The sequence below is a fragment of the Tiliqua scincoides genome, chromosome 11 (genome assembly GCF_035046505.1).
Source record: "Tiliqua scincoides isolate rTilSci1 chromosome 11, rTilSci1.hap2, whole genome shotgun sequence".
In the NCBI taxonomy this organism is placed as follows: domain Eukaryota; kingdom Metazoa; phylum Chordata; class Lepidosauria; order Squamata; family Scincidae; genus Tiliqua; species Tiliqua scincoides.
Genome location: NC_089831.1, coordinates 2,570,315 through 2,597,767, shown reverse-complemented (window position 1 = coordinate 2,597,767; position 27,453 = coordinate 2,570,315). Strand labels below are relative to the sequence as shown.

Sequence of the window (27,453 nt, the reverse complement as noted above, 5' to 3'; positions counted from 1 at the left end):
TGCTGAACCGGCCCTGGAAAATTGGATAGGACTGGGTTCTATGTCACTTCCAGCCATGACATCACTTCCAGGTGAATGACATCACTTCTAGTGGGTCCCAACAGACAGTCCTTCTAAAAAGTCGGTCCCGGTGCTAAGACGTTTGCAGACACTGTTCTGGAGTGTTGGACGTGCCCTTCCACCATATTATTCACTGGGCCTGCACATCTTACTGCAAGGTGTAGCGCTTTGCAGGCTTGCTTGGAAATATGTGGCAGGGACATGGTGAGTGGGGAGGCAGATGAGGCAGGGCCTCCCCACTGGAGTCTTTGGAAAGCTCTGCATGTGGGTGCCTGGGCGCCTCACTGCTTTCCGAAGGACTCCAGGGGGAGGCTCTGCCTCACCTGCCTCCCCACCCACCATGTGCCTGCACTGCGGAGGGCTGCAGGACCGTCTTCTGGGTGAAGTGGTGCCGTGGACTGTGCAATGGTGGCATTGAGTGGTGGCATAGCCGGAGGGGGGCAGAGCACTCAGTCCACTGGGGAGCCTCAGAGGGGTGGGTGAGCCGTGGTGCCGTTTTGCCCCCCCCACCAGGAATGGCTCCGAAGGGAGGGGCCACACATCCACCCCAGTGAGGCTCCCCGTGGACTAAGTGCTCTGCCCCCTCTCTGGCTATGGCACCACTTCTGAGTCACTCTGCAGCCAGGAGTGCAAGGCTGCAGCCCTGGCCACACTTCCCTGGGAGTAAGCCCCATTGACCATAATGGGCCTTCCTTCTGAGGAGACCTGCCTGGGAGGGGTCTCCAGGACAGGCCCCATGGCAGTGCTGGCCACAGAGACATGCCCAGGCAAGGCCAGCCTGCGCACTGCTCAGCCTGCAAAGCCCCCCCCCCCGCACAATTCCTGGACATTCCTCCCAGCCAATGAAAGGCAGCGAAGAGCCCTGTCTGCTCCGTGATTGGTCCGGGGCGGCCGTGACGCAACAGAGGTGGGCGGGGCACGGGGGAGACTCAAAGGTTTCCGCGGGAGAACGCTCGGTTGGCGGGGCTAGGAGGGGCGGGGCTTCGCCGTCCGCGCCGCTGATTGGCGGGCGGCGGGTGGGCGTGGCGTCGCTATAAGAGGCGCCGCCGCGCGCGCGCCACTGCAGTCTGCGGGGGCATAGCGAAGAAGCAGGATGTTTGAGGCGCGGCTGATCCAGGGCGCGGTGCTGAAGAAGGTGCTGGAGGCGCTGAAGGACCTGATCACGGAGGCCTGCTGGGACCTGGGCTCGGGCGGCGTCAGCCTGCAGAGCATGGACTCCTCGCACGTGTCGCTCGTGCAGCTCACGCTGCGCTCCGAGGGCTTCGACACCTACCGCTGCGACCGCAACATCGCCATGGGCGTCAACCTCACCAGGTGGGCCTCGCGGGCGGGAAAGACGGCGCAGCCCGATGACGTCGCAGCGCGCCGTGGCGGGAAAAGCGCCCTTCGCGCGCGTGCTGTGCCTGCCGCCGATTGGTTGCCGCGGCCCTTCGCGCGCCTCGCTCGCGCCCCATTGGCCGCCGCCGCGCTGGGCGTGGCTTTGTCCCGGCGTTTGCCAGACTTCGGACCCGCTGGAGACATTGCCTGTGTGTGGATACAGGCATTTGCTAGACTCCAGGGACGTGCAGTGGGTGGGGAGGCAGGGGAGGCAGAGCCTCCCCACCAGAGTCCTTTGTAAAGCACCACCACCATGGGAAATACCCAAGCACCCACAACCCACGCACAGAGGGTGACCCCAGACCCCACAGAGTGTGGGCTGTGTGCCCTTGCGCATCTCCCATGGCAGAGGTGCTGTTGCAAGGACTCCAGCAAGGAGGCTGTGCTGCACCTGCCTCCCCACTTTCCTCAAAATGGAGTTCAAATACTGTCCCCTCCAAACCTTTACTATCACTCCAGGGTACCCAGAAGGCTGAACTAGAGAGCAAAAGTTGTATTTAGAGGCTTCCAGGCCAGAAAAAGGCTGAAACTGGGTCCACATGCTCTATGGCACTCCAGTTACTGGAGAAAATTGGAGAATGTGACATTTTAATTTGGGGGTATGAAGATTACCACGTACCAGAGGAGAAGTCACCCAGTCACCTTCTGGATTTCCTGCTGCTGCAGTTTTCTTCTGCAAACTGGGCAAGGGTGCTTGCAAAGTTTTTAAAAAAAAAATACTTACACTTTTTGTGACCCACCAAAAAGCTTTTTGGGAGCTCCCGATGGGTTCTGATCCATAGTTTGAGAAACGCTGTTCTCATAGGGCTTTGGGCATTATTTTTTCTCTCTGTCCTCCTTGTGGATGCTGCTGTGGTTTAACCTGAGATCTGAAGGCAGAGTGGGAGCTCTGAGACACTGAGCTGTGGCCCCTCCCCATGATACAAAAAAATAGCAAATAATTAAAACACTGCCTGTTTGTGTAAATAGTGTGGTGTTAGAGGAACCAGCTGTGAGTTTTCTTTTCCTTGCAATTGTTGGTGTATCATGGCCTTGCCATTCTCCCATCTACTGCTTGAATTAACTGTTTTGCAGGCAGAAAGTCCCAAATTTAATCTGTGGCAATATCTTCTGGTGGAACTGAGATCCCTTCTCATGGAGCCCCAGGGCTTCTAGGAGCACACTTTGAGAAAACACTGTGACCTTGGGGAACTTGCTTACAGGCAATGTAGACAATAGTGAGTGAGATGGCTCTGTCATCTGACTTGATATAGTGCAGCTTTGTATAAGGGTTATCATACACAATCATAATTGTCTGGTAGACATTAGGGTTGCAAATATTTTTTCTCCTCTTTACTTTTTTCCCTCTTTGTCATGGGGAACCTGCCCTGGTGAGGAAGAAACAAGCAGAGGAAAGCTTTTCCCACCTTTCTGTCTTCATAAAAACATTGCCTGCTAAATGCCTGCCAAGACTTGCAGCACACATAAACCAATCAAGATGAACTTTTAAATGCCACTTAGCTCTCTTTTCTTGGTGCAACAACTTGACATGTCTGCCCCTAATATACTAAATTTCTGTTTTGAGCTGCTCTTAACAGCACTTCTTTCAGGCCTGAGGATGGTGGCCACACTGACATGTATTAGCCTTTAACCTCCAAACCTTACAGTTTAATACTACTTTTAAGCAAAAAGAGCCTGCCCATTGGGTGCACACTTTTTGCTTTCTGTATTCCTGTCGGGCTTTGTGGTGTTGATTTCTTCTTTTGTCACTTCTCTATCCTTCCTGGGATTCCCAATTTTACAGATAATCTGTTTTCCAATCATCTGATACAACTGCATTATTGCTTGCTTTTATTTGATTCATATCTTTAATTTGGGAAAAGGATGTAGCTCGGTTGTAGGACCTGCTTTGCATGCAGGAGATCCCAAGTTCAGCCCTTGGAAACATCTCCTGGCAGGGACCAATCATAGAGACTCTCCTCTGAAATCTGAAACTACAGAATTGCTACCAGTTGATTCTATGCCAGTATTACCATAAGCAGTACTAAGTGGACCAATGTTCTGACTGCATATGGCAACTAAATATGTTGACATGCTTCCTACTGTGCTGTCCTTGTAACTCTTGAGCCACTTCTGCTTTTTTTATTTTGATTCTAGCTATTTTCCCCATTATGCAGCACTTGTTCAACCATCCTGTCCAGGGAAATAAGTCCTTTTGATTCTTTGCCCCATTGTGGGGCAATTATCTTTTACCCTATAGGTACCATTGAACATTATTTGCACAAATAATGTGTTCAATCTTCCTCACTCAATCCCCAAATACACCAACTAGAGGATTGACAGCTTCCTATTTACAGTAGTGTGTTCCTTTAGTCCAGTGTTTCTCAAAGTGTGCTCCTAAGAGCTTCTTGCTCAAGTGCAATGTTGTCAGCATATGGGATAAGCAGTCTTTTGTTTTGCTCTTAGTTGTAATTCCTTTAACAGTATTGCTGTCTGACTTAATATTCTTGTGTTATAAGTGACTGTATATGTTTAATAGAATATTTAATGACATTGGTGGAATGGACTGAACGCTTCTCCTTTCCTAGTATGTCCAAAATACTGAAGTGTGCAGGCAATGAAGACATCATCACCCTGAGAGCAGAGGACAATGCAGATACCCTGGTGCTGGTGTTTGAAAGCCCAAGTAAGTTCTAACAGAAATATTGTAATGAAGTTGGCCTCTTTGCCTATTGCAAACATATTCCCCTTTGTTATGGAAGGAGCTGCTATGATTGTTCTTGATTCATAGTGGATTTTTCAATTTGCTATTCACTCAGGGTGAGCATTCCAGGTGAATTGCTATGTTCATTGCTCAAAGTGACCAGTGAGGGGAGTTATCAGCTCTTGTTTTCAGAAGTGTTGGCATCTTAGTGTCTTTGCTCCAAATTGAAATATGATTTTGTTTTCCAAAAAAGGACTTCAGGACAAAGCGCTTTATGAAAAGTTATTCATGCTGATTATAGAATTACTGCTTTTTACTGAGTCTCTGTAGCAAAGTACTGACTAGCATATATGGTAAAAATATAGTGGCCTACCCTCCCATCACCAATCATGTCGCAAAGTTCATGCTGGTGCTCTGATATCAAGACACGTATTGCAAAAGTTCCTACCCTGAAAAAGGTTTCCTGAAATGTTCTTGGCTGACTTGTTGAGGAAAAAGGGAGGTGGCTAGCAAGCATTCTGGGAAATGCTTTCTCTATGAATAGCTGTTATAAGTGACTGAGGTTCTTGTATGTTGTTCTTTTAGATCAGGAGAAGGTCTCAGACTATGAAATGAAATTGATGGACTTGGACGTAGAACAGCTTGGAATTCCAGTAAGTGTATCTTTTACTTAGAAGGTTTAAAAGTTACTGTGATGAACTGGAGTAAAATGGGGGTTTGTGTTGTAACTTAAAACTATTTGTAATTGATTTCCACATCTAAAAATGTCAGTTTGGGGATTGTGAGACTGCAAGAAGCAACAGCAGATAGAGTGATTGGGGGTTTTCACATCTCAGAACCTACCTTTTCCCCCCACTCCTTGGGTATCTGGAGAAATGGATTGTCTGTTATTTTCAAGGTTATTGCCAAAGTAATTTATGTTGATAAAATGGAATAGTTTAGAAAATTGCATGTTGTCTATAAGTTGCTTGGATGAGACTTTCTAATATTCTGTGTTGCTATTATAGGAGCAAGAATACAGCTGTGTGGTGAAAATGCCCTCAGGTGAATTTGCACGTATCTGCCGAGATCTTAGTCACATTGGAGATGCTGTTGTGATTTCTTGTGCTAAAGATGGTGTCAAATTTTCTGCCAACGGGGAGCTCGGAAGTGGAAATATCAAACTGTCGCAGACCAGTGATGTTGATAAGGAAGAGGAGGCTGTAAGTTGTGATATGGTTTGCGCTCTCCTGTCTTTTCCTTGTAGAAAAAAGTAGGTACATCTACCTTGTGGATCTACCCAGAAGGAATAGATACTGATAAATGCTGGCTTAATTTGTTGTAGGTTATAATTGAGATGAATGAGCCAGTCCAGTTGACGTTTGCTTTGAGGTACTTGAATTTCTTCACCAAGGCCACACCACTGTCTGCCACAGTTACACTCAGCATGTCTGCAGATGTTCCACTGGGTAAGTGCAACATTTGTCTCCTTGTGTTGTTGCCCCTGCTAGGTTATTAGTTGGCTGAACAAAGGAAGGAGCTTTGCAATTGCACCCTTGGTCCATCCAGGTCAGAATGATCTGACTGAGTACTCCAGGGTCTTTCCCAGTGCAAGCTGGAGGTGCTGGGAATTAAACCTGGGACCTTCTGCATGCAAACAGGTATTCTGCATTTGGCCCCCCAGCACCTCAGCAACATCTCCCTTTCTCACTCTTTCTGATCTGCCGCTTCCCCCATAACATTCCTTATCTTCTGAGGCCTCCTTCCATCTTTCCCTCTCAGCACCTTGGCAGAAGCAGCACTGCTGAAAGATGGCTCTGGGAGAACCAGAGGTTAGCTAAAGAGTTCAGAGAGGTGCATCTGCATGTACAGCCATGTGGTCTACTGCTAAAAGAGAGCATAACTTCTCATGATTTGCATTTTAAATTCTGATTTTCTATAATGAACTTTTGTTTTTCCTCCTCCAGTGGTGGAATACAAGATAGCAGACATGGGACATTTGAAATACTACTTGGCTCCCAAGATTGAAGATCAAGAAGAGTCTTAAGAATTTGAGAGCAAGAACTGCGACTTGTGGAAGATGTACCTCAGCTGGAAGCCGGTGCCCCATTCAGTGCTGAGTGCATGAAATGACCAGGGATGCACTTCTTGGGCACAACTGTAGATATTTCTGTGTAAATACCTGTTAAGCAGATACCATTTCTAAACTAGTCCTTTTTTTCTAACTACCTTTCACCCAAACCTTTTAGATTCTGTTTTTATTACTAAATTCTTACTCCACTTTACAGAAAAGGGAGTGCAATATTTAAAATGGAGATGAGTAACTTTATTGGTTAGCTCTTTACAGGGAGGTTGCCACTGACTTCTGAAAGTGTTGGGCAAAACCTGTTTTTTTTAAATGATTTGTTTCAAAGCTGGAGCTCTTGGAAATGAACCCCTGTCAATAAAAGAAATTCAATTTTGTACCTTGCTACAGTGAGACTTGGAATTGTGTGAGCAACTTGATAATAACTCCAAAAATAAGGTCTGATGGATACCTGCATAAAATGATGCCTTGGATAAATGCTTTGTGAATGTGCTTGACGCTACAGGGCCCTGTCTTGTTGCTGATGAAACAATGCTTGCAACTTCAAAAACAAAATTTTGTTAGTTCATTTTGAGCAAAAGAAACTTAGCAAGTCAGACTACTAGATATTTCTGATAGAACACTGATATTTGCTTCTCCCTTGTCCGTGGAGCTGGGGGAGTCAGTTCAGGCAGATATGAATCATCTTCCATGGAAGAGCCTGTGTCTATTGCATGGCACTTGTGGCAGAATTTGCCTCCTGTTCCTTTATTGTGTGCTTCAATGAACCCACACTGTCCCCAGCAATTTGTTCTTCTTTCAGACACTCACTTCAGTCTTTTCTGGAGATTTCCTTCTGTCATACCTAGGAACCTTCCATTCTCCAGGGGGATCTCCATGTCTGTTTCAGCCCCTCCCTTTCAGGTAGGCAGGCCACAGTAAAGCAAGTTCCTGAGGGGTAGGGGCTGCCTGGACTTCCCCCAGTCTGTCCTATTCTGACTCCCATTCTGACTGGTGCCCAATTTCACTTACCATCCTGGCAGGTGCTGTTACCTGCTGCCAAACTAATGTTATCATATGAGATGACAAAAATCTATGGGCCACAGGTGTCAAACAACCTAGCTGCGTGACTTCCGTGGCATCCACTTCTGGAAAGCAGCAGTCCACCCCAGCTTGTGGGAGTGAATAAATCACAATAGCAGGACCAAACCTACACTTGTTCACCTGGAAGCAAGATCCAGGGCCTCAGAGAAGAACTTTATTGGGGTACAACATTTCTTTAGGGCTGCTTTGCAAAGAGGGAGGGGTGAAACGGGAGGGTGGTGACGAGAGCAGAATGGGGCAGAGGGGTGCAGCTGGGTAGGGAAAGGTGGAGACAGCTGGAAAAGCCTTTGGAGCCCTGGGCTACCCACCTGTGGCATCAGCAGCTGGATACAATAAACCCACACCCCTGTCAGAGATCTTTTAAATATAGAAAATGAGCATCATCATATTTTGGCTCAGACTAGAATGAAAAGTGTCCTGTCCCAAAACCTGCTTCTGCAGCAGCTATCGGAGCTCCTACACCTTCCTTCCCGGCAAGCCAGTTTTGACACTAATTCCTCTGCCCAGTAGCTGCAGCCGCAGGCTCCTGGTCCCGTCCCCAGCCTCCTGTGCGGGCAGCAAGTGAGTAGATGGGGAAATGGAAGATCTGGGCCCTCCTTTGGCTCCTGGGCCCCCTTTGCCCCCCCCCTCCCAGGCCCTGGCAAGATCCACTGTGTTCAGTGGGCTTTACTCCTAGGAGGTTCCCGGGAGGAAGCCCCACTGGGCATGGGGGGGGCTTCTGAGTGACCACGCGCGGGACAGCATTGCGAACCTGCCACGTGCACCTGCGAGGTGAGGCTTCCCGGGGGCTGCCCGCCCGCCCGCCCGCCTCCCCAGGAGCAGCGGGGCGCCTGCAAAGCTGGAGCGCGATTCTCTTGCCAGCCCGGGCAGCGCCGCCCTCTTCCTTGCACGCCTGGGCCGGGTTCAGACGTGCCAAACCCCTCCCCGGACGGCCCGGCCACCCAATGGCATCTCGGCTGCGCCTCGACCTGGAAGGGGATCTCGCAAAGGCGCTCCTCTTCCTGGCCGCGAAGGGTTCCGCTGCCGAGCGATGGTTGCAACTGCGGGTAAAGTCTGCGTTTCCCCTGCTCCTTGCAGCACGTGCGGACGCGTGCCAAGACGCGGGCTGGGGTTCTCCTCCGCCTGCCCGTCGATGCTGCGGCAGGCTGCCCTGTGGCTCGAAAGCGGGCAGGCTTGTGCTGAGTCCCTGGAGCGGAGCTGGGGGTTCAGGCCGGGGGCGCAGGGGTCTCTCCGAGGGGCGGCACCTGCCCTGGGCTGCTGGAGGGGAGGGGATGCAAGCGGGTCCCCTCTGCCAGTCGCGTAGCTAGAGGGGGGCAAAGCACGAAGTTTTGCAGGGAGCCGCCCCGCAGCTTGCAAGAGGACCCTCCCCTTCGGAGACGGGGACCCCTTGCAGACTGCGCTGAGGCTCCCTGCAAAACTTCGTGCTTTGCCCCCTTCTAGCTGCATCACTGTCACTCTCATTTTCTTTTCCTACCTGCCCTGATGCCCTGATCCCACTGTGGCTTCAGCATCCTCTGTGTCCACATTCCTGCAGTGGAGGGTCAGTGGATTCTGCAGAGACTTTTGCTGCAAGGAGCAGCTCTCGCCTATGATGGTTTCTCTTGCTCTGAGCTTTGGCATCAGTTGAGCTTTTTCTAAAAAATTTTTTACAAAGTGGTTCTTAGTGTTGGACCAGTTTGGTACACAACAGCCTTGTGAGGTTGGACTCCATCTTTCCCACTTCATGGAAATCTCAGAAGGGGGGAGTGCTTTTGAATACCCCCCTTCTGAGATTGTGGAGGCCCTGAAGGGTGGGTGTGCCAGCGGCTGCTCTGGGACTCAAGCTGGTGGAGGTTTTCTAGAAGAAGCTAGAGTCTCCTAGCATATCCCAGTGTTTCTTTGTGGTCCAGGTAGTGATTCTTGCCCCCTCCCCAGGGCCTCAGAGAGGAATTTTATCAGGGGGTAGTTTCTTTTGGGCCCCTTTGCAAAGGGGGAGGGTGAAACAGAGTGGGGGAGGGTGGTGACAGTGAGCAGAAAGGGGGCAGGGAGGGGCAAAACAAGGTGGGGGGAGGTGGAGACAGCAGGAAAAAGTCTTTGGAGTCCAGGTCTACCCACCCATGTGGCATCAGCAACTAGATACAGTAATATGGAAAGCCAAACACACTCCTAAGTCTCTCTAGAACCTTTTAAATATAGAAAATCATTGCAGAAAATGAGCATCTTCATGTTTAGGCTCACACTAGAAAGTGTCCTGTGTGTACCAAAACATGCTTCTGCAGCAGCTTTAGCCTGGCAGCTGTGTCCCTGAGCTCCTACACACTCCTTCATGGGAAGCAGATCCACAAGCCAAAGAGCTACTGTAGCAGGCCAGTTCCCCCCTAGATTTGACACTGTTATGGAGTGTCATGTACGCGTTCCTCGGCACAGCATATATGGCTTGCCAATAGCTGCAGCTGCACATTCATGGTAGTGTCCCCAGCATCCCATGCGGGCAACAAGTTTGAGTAGACAGGAAAACGTAAGATCCCAAGAAAATCCTGGGCCCCCTCCTTTGGTTCCTGGGCTCCCTTTTTCACCCTGGGCCTGGGTACAAATTACCCCCTTTACCCCCCTTTCCTAGGCCCTGCCCTCCCCAAAGTTGCATATAGGGCATGCAGTCCATTGAGTTGTTCTGTGAAATCCCATCCCCTGTCCAGTGGCGTAACTAGAGGGGTGCAAAGCACTAAGTTTTGCAGGGATCTTCACCGCAGCGTGCAAGGGGCCCTTCAACCATTCCAGGCGGTGGGAGCAAAATGGAGGAGTGTGCAGACCATCCAGTCACAACACTAAGCATGCACCTCTGTTTTGCTCCCCCCTTTTGGCCTGTGAAAGGGGGGGCCGCTTGCACACTGAGGTGAGGCTCCCTGCAAGATGTAGTGCTTTGCACCCCCTCTAGTTACGCCACTGCTTCTGTCTTTGCTGTGGTTGCATTTAGCTTTAGTGCCTCTTGAAATAAATCTGAAAACCTGGACAACATGAGACTTGTCAGTGTTAAAAAGCTCTTCGGCTGGGTTGCATTGTGAGTGTGGGACTGGCCCATCCTGCTGAGAGCCCTTAGGGTGTCTGCTGTCTATCCCTTGTGGCAGGCAGGCTGTGTAGCCCTCTGTGCAGGGGTACAGAGTCGGGCCCTGTAGGGATTTGCCATTCAACACAATGTTGCAGGAATGCCTCTCTCTAATCCAGCAATTGTGAACATTCTTCTTCTCCCACTGACCTCTGGTTTTCTCTGTGGTCTTTGTCTCTTGTGATGTCACTTCCAGGAGTCTCTTCCATGTTCTGCAGCTCTGTTTGTAGGACAACTGTCCGTAACGAATTGTCTGTCCCTCTGCCGGCAGGGCCTCTTCTGATGTGTGAACAGGTGGAGGAAGAGAGACAGACAATTTGTTACTACAGACAGTTGCCCTAGAAATGGAGCCACAGAACCCAGATGAGTCTCCCAGAAGAGACATCACAAGAGACAAAGACCACAGAGAAAACCATTGACATTGGTGTGCCTTGAGAAGAAAAATGCTGAAATCGTTGACCCAGAGGGACCAGCCTGCAATTCAGACTGAATTCCTGTGGGACCAGCTTGGGGAGAAGGCCGGAATGCTTCTTAGATTGCAACCAAGTCACTCTGCAGAGGGTGCAGTGCTCTTGTCATGCACTCCATGCTAAGAGGGGTGCCGCACTGGGTAGTGTCACAGCACCCACAACCCACTTGGCCCCAGTGATAAGCCTGTTGCTTATCACACTGCTTGGGAAACACTCCTCTTGCTTACTGGGTGGTCAGGGACTGGTGGCAGCCAGTCTATCCTCCTTCCTGGGAGCCTCTTCAAAAGACCTGGATGTTGTGCTCCCAGCACAGTGTCGGGGCAGAACATTGCACCCTTTTAAAATGGTACCCAGGAAGGAAGCAGACAGACCACTGCAGCTGGTGCTCCAGCTCCATTGCCCAGGAAACCAGGAGGCCATTTCTGGACAATTTGGGGGGGGGAGCAGTGGCTACAGTGGATGGGTTCTCTTTCCACTGCTGTCATGGTGGTGTGAATCAGAATTCTTTCCCCTGCCTCCCACCCAGTTTTTGGGCAGATGGGGGGGGGGGGGCTGGAGCTATCATGCATGTCAAGAGGGGATCCCACAGGGGTTGTAACCAGAGGCCCCTGCCAAATACTGGTTGCCAGCCCAGCTTAGAACTATTGCAGTGCTATTGCAGAACACTTTTCCAGTGTTCGGAGGTCTTCACAGGCATTGGCTCAGTACAACAGCCCTGTAAGGCAGCCTAGTGATCCTTATTTTGGAGGTGGGGTGAGAGGTTTGCTTGTGCACTCAGGGCTTGAGCTGCTCAGACTGGATTTCCCACATTTCCCCCACCACCTGCAGTGTCTCCCAGCTCTACCGTGCCTTGAGCGATTGGCTCCTTCAACAGGGCAGGTGCCACAGCAGCAGCAATGGGAGGTGCAGGCCTTTGGGTTGTGTCTTGCAAATGGTTTCTGCAGAGCTGAGCCCTGGGCACCCGTTTTGAGATGGTCCCTCGCAAACTGCCGGCAGCCTGAATACAGCAGAGCTCAGTACTTGCAGCGTCTCAGAGCAGGCTGCAAAGCTGCCATCCTGACCTTGAGAAAGGCAGCAATTGAGGTCACTCGCTGCTGGCATAAAACCCACAAGCTTTTGATTTGTGGTAAATGGTGCAGAGCATCCAAGGAGACATGACTCAGGAAAGTCCAGGATCAGAATGTGGTCTTCTTTGCAGTTCAAGGGGGGAGAGCCTGGAGGGGCTTCTCGCTCCCTTGTTTGCTTGTCTTCCTGAGCTCTCCAATTCTTTTCAGATGGTCAGTTCACCTCTCTGGCTGGCACCATTCCGACTGCCCACTGCAGTAGTGGAAACAAGCTGGTTTTGCACTAGAGAGCCAGTGTGGGCCAGTGGTTCGGGGACTGGATTTTGACCAAGGAAAGCAGGCTCCAGCCCTTGTTCAGCTCACTTTGAGCTACCTGATCTCTCAGCCTGTCCTACCTTCAAGGGTTGTTTATGAGACAATGACTTGCATTCTTCAAGTGAGAAGGTGAAGGGATGTTTCCATCCTGTGAGCCACTTCCCTTTTAATGAAGTTTGCTCACCCCCTGCTAACGTCCCATGAGGTCAAGAGCTTTGTGTCTTTGTCTCAGCTTGTAGGTGCTGATGCTTCCTGCCAGCTAAGATGCCGTCCCGGACAAATCTCGCAGCTTCGATCCCCAGCAGCAAAGTGAAATACTCCAAGCTTGCCAGCACAGATGAGGGCTACATTGACCTGCAGGTAAAAGGAAAGGATTGGGGCAAAGCACCCCTCCCCCCACATCAGAAGCGCTAACCTGTGCATCCATCTTTGTGTTCCTCCTCCATTAAGGCAGCTATCTGTTGCCTGGAGCAGTTGTTGCTACAGAGTTGCTAGGAGTGGTATCTGCTACTAAGGGCTCTGCAACACCAAAGTCTTTTGTATTGTTCTGTGGTTAGCCAGTCAGGATTCAGAAGCTGTTACCCTGGGGTTGCTACCCCAAGATCATATAATCTGTTTGCACCCATGAAAAAATTCCTGTTTCTAGCCTTGCCCTCCTGACTGACTTTGTTGGTTCACTCTGTTCTGTTCCTGTGAAAGTGTAAATTCAACCCACAAAGGGCTTGTCAGCGCCTGTGTCTTTATTTCTTGTTGACAGCAGTGGTGATTATCTGTCCCTGAGACTTGGATAGGAAACTAGGTCTTAGGTGGTAGAAAACCAGCCTAACATCAGGTACCCGGTTTGAAAAACGTTAATAAGGCTGCAATCCTGTCCACACTTAATGTGGAGTAAATCCCATTGACTATAATGGGAATTACTTTTGAGTAGACATGCATAGGATTAGGTTCTCAATCTCTCTCCCCCCCCCCCCCCAAATCTAGGCTGTTTGACTGCCTAAGGCCTGCTGGGTAGAATTCAAGAACATTTTTCAAATTGGATATCTTTGTTACTAGGCTTAGTGTTTTCTAAAACCAATATTTATTAACATTTTAACAATACAATACAATACATTTTTACATCTTTTTGTGATAAAGGCACAATTGGGTTTTCTTATGTTCTTATGGGTCTTGTGGCACAATAAATCAAGAGTGTTGTTTTTCCTTCTTCCCTAATGGTTTGAAAGATTGTAAACACTAAGAAAGTTTACTGAATGTGCATATTAAATGCTAAGATCATATGTAACCTAAAATGTAGAAAATTGAGATCAACACTATTCCCCAAAACATATCCGCAGCATGTATAAAAATTGTTGCTGTTTTAAGTTACATAAGAGATTTAAAAGAGCACAAATACACCACATCTATAAAAAGAACCTAGCAGCACACAGGTTCTCCCACTCTCGTTTCTGCTGCAGTTTGGAAAATATAACAAATAACGTAAGTCTCTTCTGAGCAGCACGAGAGGACCAGTTCAGAAAAACTGAAACCTGTGACCTGAAATCTGCCACGCCAGGTGTTTCTTTTTCTTCTCCCTTCCAGGGGGGAGTGATGCAAACATCCAGGTTCATTTAAACCACAGCTCTGCGTGTCATCTGAGTTGGTTTAGAAATCAGGATATGAAACAGGGATCAAATCTCAGCTTCATAACCATAACCATGGTTTCTAAACCATGGTTTAACTTACAGCTTTTAGAGGTGGACAGAATGCAGAGCTGTGGTTTAAACCCAGGTGGGCAAACATTTTGGCAGGAGGGCCACATCATCTCTCTGACACTGTTAGAGGAGGGTCGGGTAAAAAAAAAAAAAAGAATTAATCTACATTTCAAATTTGAACAATATACATAAATTAAGACATTAGAGATGGGACATACATGAATGAATGAATTTTACTGAGCTTATTTATAATACACAAGAGAACTATAATACAGGCATGTAGAACCACATGAGAACTATGAACTGTTTGCCACACACCTCTTGCACAGTGAAAACATACAGACCAAGCCCGAAACACATGGAGACATAAGTTGTTCAGAGGCAATGGGGCCTGGTGGTTTAAAATAATGCCCAGGGAAAAGCAGAGACTTTATGGAGACTTTAAAAGGCCTTACTCTAACTTAGCCTGCAGCTCACATCTGGCAGTCGTGACCGGCAGGTGTGGACTCCAACAGTCTCTGATGGGCCAGAGGCTCATTGGTGACTGCGCGCTCCCTGCTGGCCAGATTGGGGGATCCCAAGGGCTGCAAATGGCCCCCAGGCCAGGTTTTGCCCACCCCTGGTTTAAAACAGAACAGGATTTGTTGGGCTCCAAGGCAGGGGAACATGCAGGCAGTAGTGTAACTGGCCCCTCTGTCACCCAGGGCCATGACTCTTGACATCAGAAGTGCCTGACTTGGAAGTAACTGTGGTGATGTGATGACACCACCACTAATTACTTCTGGGCTATGATGCGCTCAGAGTTGTGCGCAGCTCTGAGCGGCCAACGGCTTTTTTGCAGGGGGAAGGGAAAACGCAGTTCAGTGCTCAGAGCAGCTTGCAAACACTCCAAGTGCCTGTGAGGTGGGGGTGCAGGAGAAGGTATGGTGGCAACAAGAAGGCCTATTCACTGCTGCAGTACCTTCTCCTGCAATCCCTTGCAGGCTCACAGTCGGCTTCGGCCACCTCCAAGAGTGGAGCAGAGAAGTCATTTGACACACCCTGAAGGCATGGTATGCCTTAGCTACGCCTCTACATGTGGGCTTGCAACCTCATTCATCATCCAACAAAGTACAGGCTTCTGCTGTTACTTGCATTCTCCAAATTACAGTGCACAGGAGAAAAGTCTTCTCTCATTTCTTTCCTAAGCTTTCTGTATGAGCCCAGGGAGGTATTTGGTGGCTTCCATAACTGCTGGTCTCATAGGCTAAGCCAGCATTTATGAATCCCTGTTAAGCACATACCAATTTTAATTTTTTTTAAATAACAAAACCTTATCATTAAATTTCTTAAAGGGGATGTAAAGATGGACTGAGATGAATTTCGGTTGGTACTGCAGTGGGCGGCAGGCTCAGCAGAAAATACTGAGCACCTGTTAATGGCATCCTGGATTTGTTTTCAGCACTCCCTCCATCTTCTCTTGCTTGCTGCATGCCCAGGCAGAAAGCAAAGAACCCAGTGCAAACAGGGAATCACTCAATGTGGGCAGTGATGTCAGGCTGTGTGCAAAAGGGAAGCCAAAAATATCAACTGCCAGGGTTCTGTTGGAGTAGAAGCTGGACCCAAGAGTGGGAAAGGGGTTGGTAGGAGTGAGGCAGATACACTCAGGAGGTGCTCTCCATGTCTCCCCAGCTCCTTTGCTTTTCCACTGGTGCGCTCTGGTATGTCCAGCCTAGGATGGCCACAGGGGGGCAGCATTGCCATAGAGATAGGCCTGCTTAAGGGAGATGACCCTTCTGTCCCTAAAAGGACCTGATGCAGTCTTTGGAGAGTACATGAGACATGGTTGCCAAGGACCATTCATCCTTGAGCCTTTGAGCCAAGACTCTCAACTCTGAGTTCAAGGATGAATGGTCCGACTCTGGTGAAGGCAACTTCATGCCTCATGTACTCTTTCCTAGCATGTGTTACCTAAGATCTTTTAATGAGAGATGTGGGAACTTGAACACAGGATCTTCTCCATGCATGATCTATGTTATGTCACTGTGGTGTTATCCTTCTCACTGGGAGAAGGGAGTGAATCTTGCAGCAGTACCTGAGCAGGGGCCACTCCGGAAGGTTGACCTGAGAACAGTTATCCCTACCATTGAAAGAGAGGGTCAGTGTGTGGCTCCTCAGGTTGTACAGGGAGAATTTTCAGTTCTCTGATCTGTGTTAGCATCTCCTGCTACATGGGGGTCTGGAAAGCTTAAGAAAGAACAGGGAGTTGAAGGTACCGACTCAGATGACCACTTGGAGGCAGCATTGCCTTAGTGATGGGTCACCAAGTTCATGCATTGAATGCAGAAAGTCCTGGGATCAAGCCCTAGGTTCTCCAGGTAGGGCTGAGAAAAAATTCCTGCCTGAAGTCTTTGCCAGTCAGCTTCAATAATTCTAATAATTTTTGCTGGCCAAAATGAATTTGCAAGCTCAATAAGGCTCTGCTTTGACATTCATCCATTTTTGACTTCCATCCATGCTCTGGTCCCTAATCAGATGAAAGTGCAAGGCATTGCTGTAGAAAGCGTGTGTACATTTTCTTGAGATACCCTGAATTTCTCTGGGGAAGTGAACGGTGGGGCACCCTGCATAATGACAAGCCATGGTTGGTAGAACTGCTCTTCTTCCATAAGTGCATCTTAGTTCCTTTTTATCACCTTTGCTGGGAGCAGATGTCAGAACTGTGTTGATTTCTTATTGGTTAGAGACTGCAGGTGGGGAGAGCTGCAGGACCACTAATTTTTGTCCAACGTTTTCTGTTTAGTTCAAGAAGAGCCCCCCCAAGATCCCCTACAAGGCGATTGCGCTGGCCACTGTCCTCTTCCTGATTGGCACCCTTCTCATTGTCATTGGCGCCCTCCTCCTCGCAGGATACATCAGCAAAGGAGTAAGTCCTTCCTTACAGGGGGCTGGGCCATGGGCCCAGACGTGCAGGGGTTGAGTTCCAGAGTAGGCAAATGGAGATCTGGAGTGACAGAGGCAGGCAGGGGCTGAGATATGGGCCACAAAAGAGTTGAGCGGGCCAGAAAAGCAAAGTTGAAGTTGGGCAGGGGTCCCGGTCCTGAAGAGCTTAGGCTGCATTGGAAAGTTGGTTGCCATAAGGATAGGTTTAGTACCCAGGGTATTTGCGGGACCACATCCTTCCATATAATTCTACCCATCCTCTCAGGTTATCAGTCTGTGATAGTCTGTGACAGTCAGGCTTCTGTCTGTGCCACCACCAGCAGAGGAGGATGGTGGCTAGGGCCTTTTTGGTGGTGGCTCCCTCTCTGGAGACCTTTCGGTGGGGCCTCAAGACCTTTTTTTTTTTAATTCAAGAAGGCGTTTTAACTGCTGACATGATAGGCTGATACTTAATTCTTTTAAAACTATTAATTTTGATAGTTTTGTGTGGTCCATGGGGTTTTTTTTATGTTTTAATATTGTTTTAATCTTTTTACTTTGTGTTGTGTTTTTATGTTGTAAACCACCTTGTGTGCCCCCAATGTGTGGCAGAAAGATGGGGTAGAAATTCCTTAAATAAACAAACCTCATGTTGCTCTGAGATTGGCCCATTGGGGTCAGTAGACTGGAAGCTCAGACTAGCTGCTACTGCAGCCTCTTGCAGTCGCTCTGGTGTCTTATCTGTCTCCTGCAACACCAGTGCTCTGTCCCAATTAAAAGCCTGGCAGACTGAGAAAACCATAGACCCTCTTGAAACACCAAGCTCAGTCTGCCAGGCGTTTAATTGGGACAGAGCACTGGTGTTGCAGGAGACAGATAAGACACCAGAGACTAATTTCTGGGAGTCCTAATTCAAGACACTAGGGATTAAGATGTACACGAATGTGTGAACACACCCTTAACCTTCTGTCTTCCAGGGAACGGATCGGGCAATCCCAGTCTTGATCATCGGCATTCTGGTCTTCCTCCCTGGCTTCTATCACCTGCGCATTGCCTATTTCGCCTCCAAGGGCTACAGGGGCTATTCCTACGACGACATCCCCGATTTTGATGACTAAGACGGTGGATCTTGCTGAAGTTCTGCGTGGCACAGACTTTTGTTGCAAACTGGGCTTCAGGAGCAGAAAGACCAAGCAGCAGAGATCCCCAAATTATTGGATGCTGTCTCTGCAGCTGCGGTAAAAGTCACAAAGGTTTTCAGTAACTGTTCTCTCTTTTGCTCTCACTTTTGCCCCATTTCTCTTTCTGTGTCTAACTAGAGGATATTGCCACATCATGTAAAGTAGATCATATGAGCAACCTTCAGAAGGGAAGTTTATTCTAGGGAGAGTCCCGTTGCAGGGCTGGTACAGCTGTGTTTTGAGTTTCTTTTTTTTTTCTTTTTAAACTCAGGTGTTTATGTCTATACTAATTCCCTTTTAGTTGACTCACTTTAACACATGCAAACACACAGAAAAAGAATATTGACTTTAGCATTGGAAAGCTGAGGTCAGGGTTAAACAATGCTGCCTGTTTTGCGCCAGAGCAACGAACTGCCTCGAATTTTAATCTATAGGACAGTTGCCTGAAATTTAAGAGAAACAAGCATGCTTGGCAATGCCGTCTCCATCCTAGAATTGACCAAACAAGCCTGCTGATTGCAGCGTTGATATATTCTTCTGAATGCTTTGCTAACTGCTGTTGTCCACTCAGAAGGCAGGGAGGGACACTTTTGCTGATCTAGAATAAGGGAACAAATTTGGAATCTGGTGGGAGGCTGGAGTCTGAGGTCCAGATGTTGCACATGACATTTGGTGTCCATCCGAAGACCTTACTGTTTTGTTTTTATCCTTCCCTGGGCATTGGCTCTGGGCAAATCCCCAAATCCCTGGAAGACAGGCAGCACATTGAAATAAATCAAATGCGGAAATGGAGGAATTGATTTCTGAAAAAACCAGAAAAATGAAATCCCTGGCTAAGAAAGCTGCTGCAGACCTTTCCCTCTTACAAGAGCAAAATTGATCCTTTCTGGGACCTGCAGTTCCACCAGTATTGCAGAAAGTCACCCACATGTACACATACCCTATAGTCAGCCAACAAAGTCAGCTTTGATCTCGCCCTTCAGCTTTCGGGTTGACTCAAAATGCCCTGGGATTGATGCACTTCCTTCTGGCTCAGGGTCCAATGGAACCTTTCCTGAACTGTCTGTCTAGGGTTCGTCCTGATCCTTGCAGCTCCGGGTTCCATGGCAAAAGCTTCCTCAGTTACTTTTGACTTTGGCAGACTTCAAGATCTGCCACCAAATAGGACTCCAGTATTCAAAGATGCCTCTGTCTGTTCTCTTTACTACTCTGCTCTGCGGTGCTCCTGAACTGCAGACACAGAGTTTTTCTCCACATACAGGTTCTTTGTTGGTATTTGTTCTCTTTTTTAAAAACCTACCTATTTGTCTCTGGATTGCTGGTTAGAGCTTGCAATGTATAGAAGGAGCATTAAAATGCAATGGGAAATCAATCTGCCATTGCAGAATACATATTTAATTTGAATAAAGAATATACAATGTTCTGCCTTCGCTTGTCATAATTTTTCAATCCAGAAATTGGGGTTGCCCGTTTTATGGCACAAAGTTGCACTGGATTTTTGTAGGTTTCTTACTGGTAGCGTTGTAGAGAAGAAAAAGCAGGGTGGGGGCCTGAGATGAAAGGACGGAAGGCAAAATGGGCACAGGGCTTGGGGTGACCCTCATCTCCCTTGCTCTTCGTTTTGCTTCTCTTGCTGGCTGGACTGGAGATTACATGGAAATTTGTAGCCTTCCTGTTGCTGCCACCAAGGTGGAGGAAGCCCAGACAGCAGGAAGAGTTCACATTGGGGAGTCTCTCTCACGTTAACAGAGAGCCTCAGAATCCAGCATGTCGCCTTAGAAAGCAAGTAGTAGCAGTACACAGTGGGCTGAAGAGGTATGGCAGTTTGCTTCTTCCCAGTGCAGCCAGGTGAATGGGTTTGCCTTCTCAAAACAGCTGCTGCTGGTGAAGCTAGAGCAGGACAATATAACTTGGCACTTTTGCACACGACCTGAAACACTCTCGAGTTGATAATGCTGTGGGTCCAGCCATCTGGATGTGGTCAGGTGGGCTTAGATGCTTCCATAACCACTGCAGGCCAGTGGCAGCAAAGGAGCCACCTAGGGGCTCTTGCTCTGTAGTAAACCAGGAGTGAGGACGAGCTATCCCCAAAATGACCTGAAGACTGCTGTGCAGCTGTTCTGCAAGGGTGCTGAACCCAGGGAGTCTTGGTGAAGCTTCTTCAGACAGTGGTTGATGGAATGGGGGGGAGGGAAGAAGCCTCTGAAAATAAGGGGAAGAAATCTAAGATTTTTACTGCAGAGCCATTTAGGGGAGGGACAGGGAGTTAGGAAGAAGCCTCTCAATTAGAGGAAGTGCCACTTGACATGCCCCTTTCAGACTGTGACTTCAATATTTTAGGTATTGCCATGAGGACTAGAAACTTGATTTATGGACATGTTTGGACTTTGAGGTGTCTGAGAGCCAAACTGCAGCTTACAGTTAATGGACGAGCCGAACTTTTATACATTGGAAAAACAGCACATGGCGGTATGTGTGTGTGATACAGAGTAGAGTCGTGGGAGGGGGCCTTTAATAGTTTTTCTCTGTTGTGGTTCTGATCAGGACTGTACACCCACCCTTGTGCTACATACAGTAGTAAAAAATAAAAGCTCCTGTTTAATATTCTGAAAATCTGGTCACCAATATCTCTGTGTTATGGTTCAAACTTGCCAACTTTCTTGGCCAGTGATGATCTTGAGGTGCTTCAGCAATGACCCTGGTGTCTTGTAAGACAATTAGGGAGGTGTTATCTGCCCCTGAGACTTTTAAGACTGGGCAGGAGACAAAAATCCCAATGAATACAGAAAATGCTGGAGGGCCTGCTGCTTCTGTTGTTATGGCTGAAGCAACCACTGGAGAAATATTTCTTTAACCTGCAAGTAACACAGGCCAACACACATTTTGCTTCCTTAAATGTTACACCAATTCCTGGGTATATTTGGGGTGCCGATTCCAAAAATGGCATCCATTTTGCCCTATCACGTCTAGTTTTGGAAACATGGCATAGCCTCTTTAGTGAATGGTTCAAGCAGCTTCTTCATGAGGAAGTCATGGTGTAGGCTTCCTCATGAGGAAGCTGCTTGAACCATTCACTAAAGAGGCTATGCTATATCTTCAAAACTAGATGTGATAGGGCAAAGCAGATGCCATTTTTAGAATCAGCACCCCAAATTCATATCAAACCACACAAAGTTTGGGAAAAACGTTTCTGACCCTCAATTTTGTAGGCCTGTGTAATTTGTAGGCCACTTTTTGCCACAGGATGTGTTGATGGCATCTGAAAGCCTAGATGCCTTTAAAAGAGAATTGGACAGATTTGAGGAGGAAAAGTCCATCACAGGTTACAAGCTAGTGGGTATGTGCAACCTCTGGGTTTTAGAGGTCACCTATTTCTGAATGCCATGTGCAAGGGAGTAGTAACAGGATGCAGGTATCTTGTCTTATGTGCTCCCTTAGGCATCTGGTGGGCCACTATGAGATACAGGAAGCTGGACTAGATGGGCTTTTGGCCAGTGGGACTCTTCTGATGTTGTTATCACAAAAAGATGTAAAAATGTATTGTATTGTTACCTAGAGAATTCCAGTTCTGGGAAAGGAAGGATGGCATTCCGCCTGCTGCTTCTCCAGCTCGGGGGTGTGTGTGTGTGTGCGCAGTGCTACTTCAAACTTCCCAGGGCGGGAAGTGGTTCACAGTTAAATTACAAAGTTGTAGTTGTTGGTTTTCTCTGTAGTTATTTCATCTACAGTCTGGTTAGGTTCTCTACCAAATCAGGACACACCGTTACAGGACAGGCCACAGCCGAGGCACGAGAGGCATTCAGGTCTTCTCTTTTCTGCTTGTCAAGTCCAGAACTGGAGATCAGAGGGATGCCCCCCTGACGTGGAAGGAGTATCCGTCAATCAAGGTCCCAGTCCTGCCTCCCAGGAGGAGGGGCATCCCAGCAGTAGGAATGCCATCCTTCCTTTCCCAGAACTGGAATTCTCAGGTAAGAAATTCCTACTATTTCTATGCAAAGTCTCAGAGAGAACAAACATTGTAAATAATGGAGCCAGAGAGCCACAAAATGAAGAGGCACAGCCTGGCTATTGAGTATAACCATTGAGTGGTTTGATTTTTGTGAGCTTTTTGATTGAAAAGTAGCAATTAATAATAATAATTAATAATAAATGTGTGCAAACTGTCAGAAAAAAGGCAGGCTGATCAAGGGGAGTAGTGCCTAGTGGCTCCGTGCAGACTCCCTTCCTGCTTTCCACTTTCCCTTTACTGGATCAGCAGGTCTTGGCAGTTTGTACCTACTGCTGCCATCCCAGGCTCCAGTGACCAGACAGAGGAGAGCTGCCTGGGAAAAAATACAGAAAAGAGGCTGAGCACAAGCGATTGTTGGTAGTCGTGTCACAAAACTAGGAGGGTTGTATGAATTCCCACTTGCAGTGGGAGAAGAAACAGTTGCCTCCGTTGGAGCTGAAACAGATGGACTTATCCAGACGTTGAATTCTGATCCAGAAGGTTCGCACCTGTATCCCACCTGAAGTTCTTTTGATGTCAAACGTTTGATGTTCTGGCCAGCAGCAGAATGGATGCCATTTTTGATGTCAGATTTGTGTTTTCTCGGCCTAAACTGCCAGAGGCAAGGAGGGGTTCTGTTCAAATGTGCAGAGATGGTGAACTTTGTGCGCCTTCTCGATGTGACCAGACATGGATGGACGGGCAATTATTGGCCTGTCCCTCAAAACATATCTATCATTGCCGTCTCTAGCTCACTGCGTTAATTCAACAAAGGCAACTTTTCTGCTGCCACTTGCTGTCCTTCGGTCCCTGATCACGCAGGCGAAACGTGACGCAAGTCTCCTCTTTGCTGCATCATGCTGACCCAGTTCTTCCCACCCCCAACACCGTCCCCCTCCCGATCTCCCTGCCAGTTCCCAGACGCTCTGGCTTTAGTGGCCGGATGACTGTAAAATTCATTGAGCAAAAGCCGTTTCTGGGAGCTGAGGCTGGCAAGGCCAATCATGAGCTGCTGATAAAGGCTGATGAGTCAGGGTCCCGCTGGCGCTTTGTGTCAGGACGCATCACTTTCACTTCAGCAGCGGAGTGACTTGAGGAAAATGCAGCTTGACGATGCAACAGTGGACCTCGTTCGTGCCTTTATGAGAATGTGCGTTCTTGCTTGCAGCTGTTTGTTCATTGCTCATTTTGGCACAGGAAGACAGAGTAGAAATGATTAAGGCAAACAAAAGAAGGGGCAGTAGAAAGGAGATATCTGTTGAGTAATAATTTAATTTTTGCAGGATTCATGCACATTAAATGTGATTCCTTTTTAGCCATTCCAAGTAGTCAGGGCCAGTGGTGTTGCTAGGGGGGTGCGGAAGGTGCGGTTTGCACCAGGTGATGTGCACGGGGGGGGGGTGACGCGCACTGGGGGGTGAAAAGCTAAAATCGCGGTGGTTAAGAGTAACTCCAACATATTATATACTGTTGGATGTGGAATTTCGAGCAGAAGGCAATGCAACAAACCAGAATGAAATATCTCCTTTCTATCAAAAGTTATGGCCAAAGGACTGGAGAACAAAAAATGCATGGATCTCTATGGAAAGTGAGCCGTATTGCGCATTTACTCATGAGTAGGCAAACCTGCCTTAGTCCTTCAGAAAGGGCAGGCTGAGAGGAATCCAAAGACACCAGAATGGTCCTGATCCAATGAATGCAGCCCCCAAAAACACCTGAGAAGGAAATCCCTCCCTCCATGCAGATGAGTGTATTGAGCCGTATGGAAAGCGAAACAGCCTCACGGTTGCGTTTACTCTTGAGTAAGCAAATGTGCCTTGTCTAGTGTGGAGGATCAGGTGAAGGAGAGTGCAAGACTACCAGAATGGTCCTGATCCTATGCACCTGGAGCTAAACAAGTGCTCCAGAAGGCAGCCTCCCCCCCCCCCCCACTAAAAAGGATCAAAACAGAAGCTTCTGCTGATAAGGTGAACCTTTTTGAGACTTGCAAAGTCAGGTGGATCCTGACAGTGATTTGGTTTAAAAAGAAGTTCTTAAATTGAACTGGGCACTGGGTAGGGCTGAAAACCTTACTGGTTTTGGAGGGGGGTGTTATTGCAGGCAGGCTACAGAGGAAATTCACTTGGTGGAACAGGACTGGCTTCTGCTTATTTAATTATTTGATTTACTTTAATTATTTATACTTATTTATTTTAATTTGCCTGATGATGTCACTTCCACCATGACATCACTTCTGGTGGTTCTTGGACAGATTGTCATTCTAAAAAGTGGGTCCCAATGCTAAAAGTTTGAGAACTGCTGCAATAAGGTGTTAGTAAATTGACACCCTGGGGGGGGTGACACCACTAGTGACCAAAATCACTAAAATCACAGTTTGGAGGAATAATACCATCATGTTATATATCAATCAATGCATAATTTCAGGCAGAACGTGTTCTATCAAAAGGTACAACCCAAAAACCAGTGGGGGCGGAGTGATGGTACATCACCCCACCCACCACCTGGGGTGTTGCCCTGCCCACTGCATGGGGGGGTGACGCGCTGGCATCCCGCACCAGATGACGCGAACCCTAGTGACACCACTGATCAGGGCTGCATTAGGTTCTTTGCAGCTGCAAATCTAGCTTAGCAAGGATGTAAAAAGGGGTCCTCTTAACCAGGCCACCGTTGGAACTGGGCCTTCTAGGTGGTGGCACCTGGATTGTGAAAACTGTTCCCTCTTCGGAGATTTTTCAGCTGGACCCCAAAACATTTTGATTTAGGACAGCATTGAATGACTGACATGATTCACTGGCATTTTAATTTGTAATGGTTGCCTGTTAATTGTTATGCTCCATCGGGCTTCTCTGGTTTTACTGTTTCTACTATTTTTATTGTTTTTATTCATGTATATTTTAGTTGTCTTAAAAGTTAGACCTATTCTTGGGTGCATTTGGGGTGCTGAATCCAAAAATGGCATCGGTTTTGCCCAGTTGGCTCTAGTTTGGGGGGGTACAACATAGCCACAGCATAGGCTTCATGAGGAAGCCATGGCATCAATGATATCTTGCTTGTGGGATTTCTGATGTTCTGGAGACATCAGACAGGCCATCTAGGAAGCAGGCAGTGTCCTGGGTCTAGTTTAGCTGGACTGCTCTTAAGTCCTTAAATCCAGCTCTGGACACCTTTCAGAAGAAATTACCATGGTCCAGTGAATGATGTAGTTAAAAGGTTGCTACCTTTCCTTCCTGTTCCTCTGTCTTTAACCAGCAGAAATTAGAATCAGAGAGGTCATCTAGTCCAGCAGGGAACTACTACAACAGAAGAACATCAGAAGAGCCCTGCTGGGTCAGGCCAAAGGGGGCCATCTAGTCCAGCTTCCTGCATCTCACAGCAGCCCACCAGACGCCTTAAGGAGCACACGGGACCACAAGATACTTGCATCTTGCTGCCACTTCCCTGCATCTGGCATTCTATTTACCCTCACACGCCTCAACAAAGACACCAGACTGCACTTGGGTCTAACTTGGGCCACTTTATTAAACACAACTGACCAGTTTTTAAATCATTAAACCTACTGAACACACCGTTCCTGCCAGGTGGCCATCCAGCCCCTGCATGGAAATGTCTAGCAAGGGAGAGCCCATACTGCATAAGGCAGACTGCTCCAGTGCTGGGTAAAGCTTGTGTTTAAGGAGTTCTTCCTCATGTCTCGCCTAGATCTCCTTCCCTGTAGTTTCAACCCATTGGTTTCAGTCGTGTCCTCAGGAGCCACAGAGATTAAGTCCCCTTCCAAGTGAGAAGATACCTCATATCTGGAGGTGGTTTTTTCAGTGATAACAAAATTAAAAACACATCACACTGCTTTCTGCACTTCTAATTAACACCCAAATCTGTGAAATCTTCACTGCCCTCCTCTGAACTGCTCTAGCTTATCAATATCATCCTTTCAATGTGGTGCCCTGAACTGGACGCAGGATTCCCGGTGAGGTCTGAGTAGGACAGAATAAAGTGGAAGAACTTCTCACTGTCTGGTCTCTCCTAATGCAGCCCAGCAGTAAGAACATACAAGAACATGCTGAACTCAGTCCTGAATCAGGCCAAAGGCCCACCTAGTCTGGCTTCCTGCATCTCACAGATGCAGACCTGCATCCTGCTGCCACCCCCCTTGCACCTGGCATTCTGAGGTAGCCTACTTATAGAACCAGGAGGTTGCTGTATGATCATCAGGGCTTGTAACCTGTGAGGAACTTTTCTTCTAGTAATTGTTCTGCCAGATTCCCAGTCCAAGCTCCGCCTGGAGAATTATGCCCACTTTAAGCTAATTAGCTCCCCTTCTTTCCTCAAAAATTTCCTTAGTTTGGCCCTGCAGCACTGCTGGACCCCACCTCCAGGTGGGGTTCCACCTGCAGAGGTCCTCCTTCCTCCCCTCGCCTGCCACTAGAGCAGCACATTGGTCTTCTGCAGGACATGACACCACATCCTATCTCTTCGAGGTATCTTGTGCATTTCCATTACAGTAATCTGTCCAATCCTCTTTGAAAGGCGCTGAGGTGCCATCCCTGCATCCTGTGGCAAGGAGTTCCACAGATTAATGACATGCTGGGTAAAGAAATATTTAGAGAAAGAAAGATGTTTCTGAGGGAGCAGAATATCCCCCTCCCCAGAGCATTATATCCGGCATCTTCTGCAAAAGACGGATGTGATGGACTCTCACCCCAGAGCCTCTGCTTTTGTGCTCATCCCTGACTGTTCATCTCCATTTGCAACTGAGAGCCGAGAGCCTGGTTGCTATTTTTATAAGGCGGCCTGGATTTTGCTTTGCATCACTATGAACACAGAAAGCCTGAGGACAGGGAAGGATGACTTGGTGGCTGCTTCTATCTCTCCTGATTCCATTTGAGACAAGCGGCTCCCTCCCCTTTTCCTGTGGCCCAACTGAGAGCATCAAACAAATAACATTTTCTGGGGCTTCTGTGGTTGTGTGAGGAAAAGAGACCCTGAAGACCAATCACATGAATGAGAGGGACAGAGGCAGCCACGGTTCTCGCTCTTCATCTATCGGGACTGTTTTATGACATGGCTGCCAATTTCCATTTCTGTCCGCTATCAAGGGAAGGCTTCAGACTCTAAGCACACAGGAGAGGCTGCACCATTCAGCCTTGAAAAAAACAAAACAAACCAGACCTCTCCACATTACTTTGGTTTAATTTCTCATTTCTGCAAAGCAATCAAAGTGGCGTGGAAGTAGCAAACCACTGCTTAACAAAAACAAGGTAAGCATCACTAGTGGCATAGCTAGAGGGGATGCAAGGCACAAAGTTTTGCAGGGAGCCTCAACACAGCATGCAAGCAGCTCTCCCTCCCCTTCATCATTCCAGGCTGCTAGAGCAAAACAGAGGCAAACACCTGGCTCTGAGGCGGAGGTGGAGGGGCCCCTTGTACACTGTGGTAGGGCTCCCTGCAAGACTTAGTGCTTTGCACCCCCTTCAGGTACACCACTGAGCATCCCAA

The 27,453-nt window shown here is 48.1% G+C and overlaps 2 protein-coding genes across 2 annotated transcripts; both read left to right on the top strand.

Annotated features, from left to right (window-relative positions):
* Nucleotides 1-1,103: 1,103 nt before the first annotated feature.
* On the top strand, nucleotides 1,104-6,569 carry PCNA (proliferating cell nuclear antigen). The gene is made up of 6 exons (XM_066639513.1): nucleotides 1,104-1,374; nucleotides 4,005-4,102; nucleotides 4,706-4,773; nucleotides 5,128-5,322; nucleotides 5,445-5,568; nucleotides 6,067-6,569. The coding sequence occupies exons 1-6, from the start codon at nucleotides 1,154-1,156 to the stop codon at nucleotides 6,144-6,146; spliced, it is 786 nt and encodes a 261-aa protein (XP_066495610.1). The 5' UTR covers nucleotides 1,104-1,153; the 3' UTR covers nucleotides 6,147-6,569.
* A 1,672-nt stretch (nucleotides 6,570-8,241) lies between these two features.
* On the top strand, nucleotides 8,242-19,394 carry TMEM230 (transmembrane protein 230). Its single transcript, XM_066639516.1, has 4 exons — nucleotides 8,242-8,314; nucleotides 12,432-12,559; nucleotides 16,673-16,795; nucleotides 17,769-19,394. Exons 2-4 carry the CDS (start codon nucleotides 12,464-12,466, stop codon nucleotides 17,907-17,909), a joined length of 360 nt encoding a protein of 119 aa, XP_066495613.1. The 5' UTR covers nucleotides 8,242-8,314; nucleotides 12,432-12,463; the 3' UTR covers nucleotides 17,910-19,394.
* The last annotated feature ends 8,059 nt before the right edge of the window (nucleotides 19,395-27,453 follow it).